Raw genomic sequence first — 8,936 nt, forward strand, 5'->3', positions numbered from 1 at the left:
GAATGAGAGAGAAGGAAGATAAGGAGAAACTGAAGAGAGATAACGAGAGAGAAGGAAGATAAGGAGAAACTGAAGAGAGAGAACGAGAGAGAAGGAAGATAAGGAGAAACTGAAGAGAGAGAACGAGAGAGAAGGAAGATAAGGAGAAACTGAAGAGAGAGAACGAGAGAGAAGGAAGATAAGGAGAAACTAAAGAGAGAGAACGAGAGAGAAGGAAGATAAGGAGAAACTGAAGAGAGAGAACGAGAGAGAAGGAAGATAAGGAGAAACTAAAGAGAGAGAACGAGAGAGAAGGAAGATAAGGAGAAACTGAAGAGAGATAACGAGAGAGAAGGAAGATAAGGAGAAACTGAAGAGAGAGAACGAGAGAGAAGGAAGATAAGGAGAAACTGAAGAGAGAGAACGACAGAGAAGGAAGATAAGGAGAAACTGAAGAGAGAGAACGAGAGAGAAGGAAGATAAGGAGAAACTGAAGAGAGAGAACGACAGAGAAACTGAAGAGAGAGAACGACAGAGAAGGACGATAAGGAGAAACTGAAGAGAGAGAACGACAGAGAAGGAAGATAAGGAGAAACTGAAGAGAGAGAACGACAGAGAATATATCCTGAAGTGTATTCATGATAAACATTATCATCTGACAATGTGTGTATTGAAATTCATGCTGTTGCTGTCTGATTCTAAACAGATTCTCATTGGCTGTTACATAATGAGTGTTGGTATTTAAACACGTCACCTTTCCTTGTTTGTAGGACAGGACAGGTAACGGGTCGACATGCTAACTGGGTTACAGGCCTCGATGTTTCTTTACTAGAGCGCTGCTTGTTTTCTTTCGGTTTGTCTTTGACCAGTTTATTTTATTTTGTAAATATATCAGTACGCGAGTCTTAGTTTGTCCACCTGCAAGTAAAAGTCCAGATTTGCTGTTCGCCTCCTCACTGTTACAATCCAGCTGCATGGTCCACATTGACACCAGCAGAGAGTCCAGATCTGAATCACATCCATAACTTATGGCCAGATCTGAATCACATCCATAACTTATGGCCAGATCTGAATCACATCCATAACTTATGGCCAGATCTGAATCACATCACAGTTGGTGGAGGACACCTCTCAAACATTAAAGACTTGGAGCAGTTTGCCGCCACATTGCCAGTAGAAAGGTGAAGCTCATTGATGACGACAAGAAGGGTTTGTCTTCGGGGTCTGGTACTAGCTCTGGTACTAGCTCTGGTACTAGCTCTGGTACTAGCTCTGGTACTAGCTCTGGTACTAGCTCTGGTACTAGCTCTGGTACTAGCTCTGGTACTAGCTCTGGTACTAGCTCTGGTACTAGCTCTGGTACTAGCTCTGGGATGCTCTGGGATGCCAATAACGTTGCCCATTCCATGTGTCTTTATGTTCTAAATTAAGATGATTAACTTTTAAGTTGCCAAAAAAATTCATTGGTTCTGCAATGTATGAAAATCCAATAACAAGGTGTGTGACTAAAATATTTTCTTAAATTTAAACTTATTTTAGAAGAAATAGGGAACTATTTAAGAAACCCGCAAGGGTGTCAATATATTTGGCAGCAACTGTGTTTACTACATGTAACAATCTTCTGGATAGTCCGGTTGTGACTGAAAATAACTACTTTGGATACCGAGTGACATTTTGTAAACCATTCTGAACCTTCATGAACCATTCTGAACCTTCATGAACCATTCTGAACCTTCATGAATCATTCTGATCCTTCATGAATCATTCAGAACCCAAATGAACCATTCGGAACCCAAATGAATCATTCGGAACCCAAATGAACCATTCTGAACCCAAATGAACCATTCTGAACCCAAATGAACCATTCGGAACCCAAATGAACCATTCTGAACCCAAATTGAACAGCAGTGTTCTGGTTTGGCTTGTTGAGGTAAGAGAGCAGATTGGTTGTCTGTGAGTTGTAACCCCGCCCCCTCTCTGATCCTCCGCCCATTCAGGAGAGACCATGACTATTCTAAACACGGCTGATTGGCTGCTGGGCTGCAGTAGCCCGCCCCCTGGCCACAGTGGAAAGGACTATGGTATTGACTGAGCATGTGTGTGTCTGAGCGGCCTGCTCTGGAGTGGTGTGGCGTGATGTGTGTTTTAAATGTGTGTGGGATGGGGTTGTGTGAAGTGGGGGTGTGTGGGGTGGGGGTGTGAAGTAGGGGTGTGTGTGGGGTGGGGGTGTGTGAAGTAGGGGTGTGTGGGGTGGGTTGTGTGTGGGGTGGGGGTGTGTGAAGTGGGGGGTGTGGGGTGGGGGTGTGTGTTGGGTGGGGGTGTGTGAAGTGGGGGTGTGTGGGGTGGGGGTGTGTGAAGTGGGGGTGTGTGGGGTGGGGGTGTGTGAAGTGGGGGTGTGTGGGGTGGGGGTGTGTGAAGTGGGGGTGTGTGAAGTGGGGGTGTGTGGGGTGGGGGTGTGTGAAGTGGGGGTGTGTGGGGTGGGGGGTGTGTGGGGTGGGGGTGTGTGGGGTGGGTGTGTGTGTGGGGTGGGGGTGTGTGAAGTGGGGGTGTGTGGGGTGGGGGTGTGTGAAGTGGGGGTGTGTGGGGTGGGGGTGTGAAGTAGGGGTGTGTGGGGTGTGGGGTGGGGGTGTGTGAAGTGGGGGGTGTGGGGTGGGGGTGTGTGGGGTTGGGGTGTGTGAAGTGGGGATGTGTGGGGGTGGGGGTGTGGGGTGGGGGTGTGTGAAGTGGGGGTGTGTGGGGTGGGGGTGTGAAGTAGGGATGTGTGGGGTGGGGGTGTGAAGTAGGGGTGTGTGGGGTGGGTTGTGTGAAGTGGGGGTGTGTGGGGAGGGTTGTGTGGGGTGGGGGTGTGTGGGGTGGGGGTGTGTGGGGTGGGGGGTGTGGGGTGGGGGGTGTGGGGTGGGGGGTGTGTGGGGGTGTGGGGTGGGGTGTGGGGTGGGGGTGTGTGGGGGGTGGGGTGTGTGGGGTGGGGTGGGGTGGGGGTGTGGAGTGGGGTGGTGTGTGGTGAGGTTGTGTGGGGTGGGGGTGTGTGGGGTGGGGGTGTGTGAAGTGGGGGTGTGGGGTGGGGTTGTGTGAAGTGGGGGTGTGTGGGGTGGGGGTGTGTGGGGTTGGGGTGTGTGAAGTGGGGGTGTGTGGGGTAGGGGTGTGGAGTGGGGTGGTGTGTGTGGGGTGGGTTGTGTGTGGGGTGGGGGTGTGTAGGGGGTGTGGGGTGGGGGTGTGTGAAGTGGGGGTGTGTGGGGTGGGGGTGTGTGAAGTGGGGGTGTGTGGGGTGGGGTGTGTTGGGTGGGGGTGTGTGAAGTGGGGGTGTGTGGGGTGGGGGTGTGTGAAGTAGGGGTGTGTGGGGTGGGTTGTGTGTGGTGGGGGTGTGTGAAGTAGGGGTGTGTGGGTTGGGTTGGGTTGTGTGGGGTGGGGGTGTGTGAAGTGGGGGTGTGTGGGGTGGGGTGTGTGGGGTGGGGTTGTGTGGGGTGGGGGGGTGTGTGGGGGTGTGTGGGGTGTGTGAAGTGGGGGGGTGTGGGGTGGGGGTGGGGGTGTGGGGTGTGTGGGGGGGGGGATGAGTATAGGGCGTCTTCAGAAGCTCACAACATTTTGGAATGTTCAGATAGAAATATAGAAAATAGAACAAACATGCCTCTCCGACGTGAAGACCAAGGAATCATGTTGGCTCTGTTCATGGCATTTCTATCTGCAACGTTTGGCAACTGAACATGGCCTAGGTGTTTGTTTGAGAGAGAGAAAAGGCATGTGGAATTATAATACAGGCTTCCACGGGAGCTAGCTACAATACCCCAGTCTAGAGATCTTCCACGATAGCTAGCTACAATACCCCAGTCTAGAGATCTTCCACGATAGCTAGCTACAATACCCCAGTCTAGAGATCTTCCACGATAGCTAGCTACAATACCCCAGTCTAGAGATCTTCCACGATAGCTAGCTACAATACCCCAGTCTAGAGATCTTCCACGATAGCTAGCTACAATATCCCAGTCTAGAGATCTTCCACGATAGCTAGCTACAATACCCCAGTCTAGCGATCTTCCACGGTAGCTAGCTACAATACCCCAGTCTAGAGAACTTCCACGGTAGATGTGTGCTGTGCTGTTTGAATTATTCTGCACATGACCTCATATCTAGTCTCTCCTTCTCGTCTCCCCCTCTCTTCTTTATCTCCTCTCTTCCCTCTCCCTATCCTTCCTCTCTTCTCCTGTCCTCCCTATTGCCTCTCCTCCCCCCCTCTCTCCTCCTCTCCTTCCTTTATCCTTTCTCCTCTCCTCTCTCTCTCATCTCTCCCCTTCCTCTCTTCTCTCCTCTCTCTCTCCTCTCTTCTTTCTCTCTCCTTTCTCATCTCTCCTCCTCTCTCTCTCCTCTCTCTCTCCCCCTTTCCTCTCCTCGCTCTCTCTCCTCTCCTTCCTCTCTCTCCTCTCTCTCTCTCTCTCTCTCTCTCTCTCTCTTTTCGCCTCTCATCTCCTCTCTCCTCTCCTTCCTCTCCTCGCTCCTCTCCTCTTCTCTATCCTCTCTCTCCTCTCACTACTTTCTCCTCTTTTCTCTCCTCTCCTTCCTCTCTCTCTCTCTCTCCTCTCCTTTCTCTCTCCTCTCTCTTCTCCTCTTTCTCCTCTCCTCCCTCTCCTCTCTCTCCTTCCTCTCTCTCCTTCCTCTCTCTCCTTTCTCATCTCCTTCTTCTCTCCTCTCCTTCGTCCTTTCTCCTCTACTCTCCTTCGTCTCTATCTCCTTTCTCCTCTCCTCTCTGTCCTCTTCTCTCTCCTCGTCGCTCTCTCCTCTCTCTCCTCTATCTCCTCTTCTCTCTCTCCTCTCCTGTCTCCTCACCTCTCTCCTCTCTCTCCTCTCTCTCTCCTCTCTCTCCTCTCCTCTCTCTCCTCTCTCTCCCTCTCTCTCTCTCTCCTCTCCTCTCCTCTCCTCTCCTCTCTCTCTCCTCTCTCTCTCTCTCTCTTTCCTCTCTCTCCTCTCCTCTCTTTCCTCTCTCTCCTCTCTCTCTCTCTCCTCTCCTCTCTCTCCTCTCTCTCTCTCTCTCTCCTCTTCTCTCTCTCTCCTCACCTCTCTCCTCTCCTCTCCTCTCTCTCTCCTCACCTCTCTCCTCTCTCTCTCTCTCTCTCTCCTCTCTCTCTCTCTCTCTCTCTCTCTCTCTCTCTCTCTCTCTCTCTCTCTCTCCTCTCTCTCTCTCCTCTCTTCTCTCTCTCTCTATCTCCTCTCTCTCTCTCTCACCTCTCTCCTCTCTCTCCTCTCCTCTCTTTCCTCTCTCTCCTCTCCTCTCTCCTCTCCTCTCCTCTTCTCTCCTCTCCTCTCCTCTCCTTCCTCACCAGTTAAAACAGAACCTAATAACATCAGTGAGACAGCCAGGACTACAGGAGACACAACACTTGACAGCTACGCAGGATCAGGTAACACACACAGCATGCAAACACACACACAGCACACAAACACAACACACAGCATGCAACGACACACACCGCACACCGCACACAACACACAGCATGCAAACACAACACACAAAGCACGCAAACACACACACAGAACAACCCTGTGTAGAGAGGGTTTAGAGACAGAGGGGTCAGCGTTGACCTGTGACGTCTCTACGACAACAAACTAGAACCATATGACAAAACAGGAGTATGATCAGACACAGTGTCTGTATTGGTTGTTGTTTACCAGTTGTTTACCGGATTTGTTGTTTGTTGTTGTTTATTGTTGTCAGTCATTACCAGCAGTGGATACAGCCCTCCATCTGCACACCAGTACTCCCCACCCATCTACCCCTCCAAGTAAGTCCTGTAATATATACTATTACTATATTATATTACTATATTATATTACTATATTATATTACTATATTATATTACTATATTATATTACTATATAACTATACTATATACTATTACTATATTATATTACTATATTATATTACTATATAACTATACTATATACTATTACTATATTATATTACTATATTATATTACTATATAACTATACTATATACTATTACTATATTATATTACTATATTATATTACTATATAACTATACTATATACTATTACTATATTATATTACTATATAACTATACTATATATTACTATATTATATTACTATATTATATTACTATATACTATACTATACACTATTACTATAGTATATTACGAAATGATATTACTATATAACTATACTATATACTATTACTATATTATATTACTATATAACTATACTATATACTATTACTATATTATATTACTATATAACTATACTATACACTATTACTATATTATATTACTATATTATATTACTATATAACTATACTATATACTATTACTATATTATATTACTATATTATATTACTATATAACTATACTATATACTATTACTATATTATATTACTATATTATATTACTATATAACTATACTATATACTATTACTATATTATATTACTATATAACTATACTATACACTATTACTATATTATATTACTATATTATATTACTATATAACTATACTATACACTATTACTATAGTATATTACGAAATGATATTACTATATAACTATACTATATACTATTACTATATTATATTACTATATTATATTACTATATAAATATACTATATACTATTACTATATTATATTACTATATAACTATACTATACACTATTACTATATTATATTACTATATAACTATACTATATACTGTTACTATATTATATTACTATATTATATTACTGTATAACTATATTATAATACTATATAACTATACTACACTATTACTATATTATATTACTATATAACTATACTATATACCGTTACAATATTATAGTACTCTATTATATTGCTATCTTACTGAACTATATAATATTACTATAATATATTACTATATAACTATACTATACACTATTACTATATTACATTACTATATTATATTACTGTATAACTATACTATATACTATTACTATAATATATTACTATATAACTATACTATATACTATTACTATATTATATTACTATATTATATTACTATATTATATTACTATATAACTATACTATATACTATTACTATATTATATTACTATATTATATTACTATATAACTATACTATATACTATTACTATATTATATTACTATTATATTACTATATAACTATACTACTATTACTATATTATATTACTATATTATATTACTATATACTATACTATTATATTACTATATTATATTACTATATTATATTACTATATAACTATACTATATACTATTACTATATTATATTACTATATTATATTACTATATAACTATACTATATACTATTACTATATTATATTACTATATAACTATATATATACTATTACTATATTATATTACTATATTATATTACTATATACTATACTATACACTATTACTATATATTATATTACTATATTATATTACTATATAACTATACTATATACTATTACTATATTATATTACTATATTATATTACTATATAACTATACTATATACTATTACTATATTATATTACTATATTATATTACTATATAACTATACTATATACTATTACTATATTATATTACTATATAACTATACTATACACTATTACTATATTATATTACTATATTATATTACTATATAACTATACTATATACTATTACTATATTATATTACTATATAACTATACTATACACTATTACTATAGTATATTACGAAATGATATTACTATATAACTATACTATATACTATTACTATATTATATTACTATATAAATATACTATATACTATTACTATATTATATTACTATATAGCTATACTATACACTATTACTATATTATATTACTATATAACTATACTATATACTGTTACTATATTAGATTACAATATTATATTACTGTATAACTATATTATAATACTATATAACTATACTACACACTATTACTATATTATATTACTATATAACTATACTATATACCGTTACAATATTATAGTACTCTATTATATTGCTATCTTACTGAACTATATAATATTACTATAATATATTACTATATAACTATACTATACACTATTACTATATTACATTACTATATTATATTACTGTATAACTATACTATATACTATTACTATAATATATTACTATATAACTATACTATATACTATTACTATATTATATTACTATATTATATTACTATATTATAGTACTATATAACTATACTATATACTAATACTATATTATATTACTATATATATATATAACTATACTATATACTATTACTATATTATATTACTATATAACTATACTACACACTATTACTATATTATATTACTATATTATATTACTATATAACTATACTATATACTATTACTATATTATATTACTATATTATATTACTATATATATACTATATACTATTACTATATTATATTACTATATTATATTACTATATAACTATACTATATACTATTACTATATTATATTACTATATACTATACTATTATATTACTATATTATATTACTATATTATATTACTATATAACTATACTATATACTATTACTATATTATATTACTATATAACTATACTATACACTATTACTATAGTATATTACGAAATGATATTACTATATAACTATACTATATACTATTACTATATTATATTACTATATTATATTACTATATAAATATACTATATACTATTACTATATTATATTACTATATAACTATACTATACACTATTACTATATTATATTACTATATAACTATACTATATACTGTTACTATATTATATTACTATATTATATTACTGTATAACTATATTATAATACTATATAACTATACTACACACTATTACTATATTATATTACTATATAACTATACTATATACCGTTACAATATTATAGTACTCTATTATATTGCTATCTTACTGAACTATATAATATTACTATAATATATTACTATATAACTATACTATACACTATTACTA

General features: G+C 37.8%; 1 protein-coding gene across 3 annotated transcripts in view; it reads left to right on the top strand.

Annotated features, from left to right (window-relative positions):
* eya4 (EYA transcriptional coactivator and phosphatase 4) overlaps positions 1-8,936 on the top strand; it is a 219,889-nt gene that overhangs the window by 152,338 nt on the left and 58,615 nt on the right. For 2 of the 3 annotated variants that reach the window (XM_042301120.1, XM_042301119.1), the window contains exons 5-7: positions 1,977-2,060; positions 5,292-5,369; positions 5,684-5,750. In XM_042301120.1, the coding sequence (XP_042157054.1) occupies positions 1,977-2,060; positions 5,292-5,369; positions 5,684-5,750 (229 nt within the window). The remainder of the gene's footprint in view (positions 1-1,976; positions 2,061-5,291; positions 5,370-5,683; positions 5,751-8,936) is intronic. The other variant, XM_042301121.1, reaches the window with a different exon arrangement.

Source organism: Oncorhynchus tshawytscha, linkage group LG18, assembly GCF_018296145.1.
Source record: "Oncorhynchus tshawytscha isolate Ot180627B linkage group LG18, Otsh_v2.0, whole genome shotgun sequence".
In the NCBI taxonomy this organism is placed as follows: domain Eukaryota; kingdom Metazoa; phylum Chordata; class Actinopteri; order Salmoniformes; family Salmonidae; genus Oncorhynchus; species Oncorhynchus tshawytscha.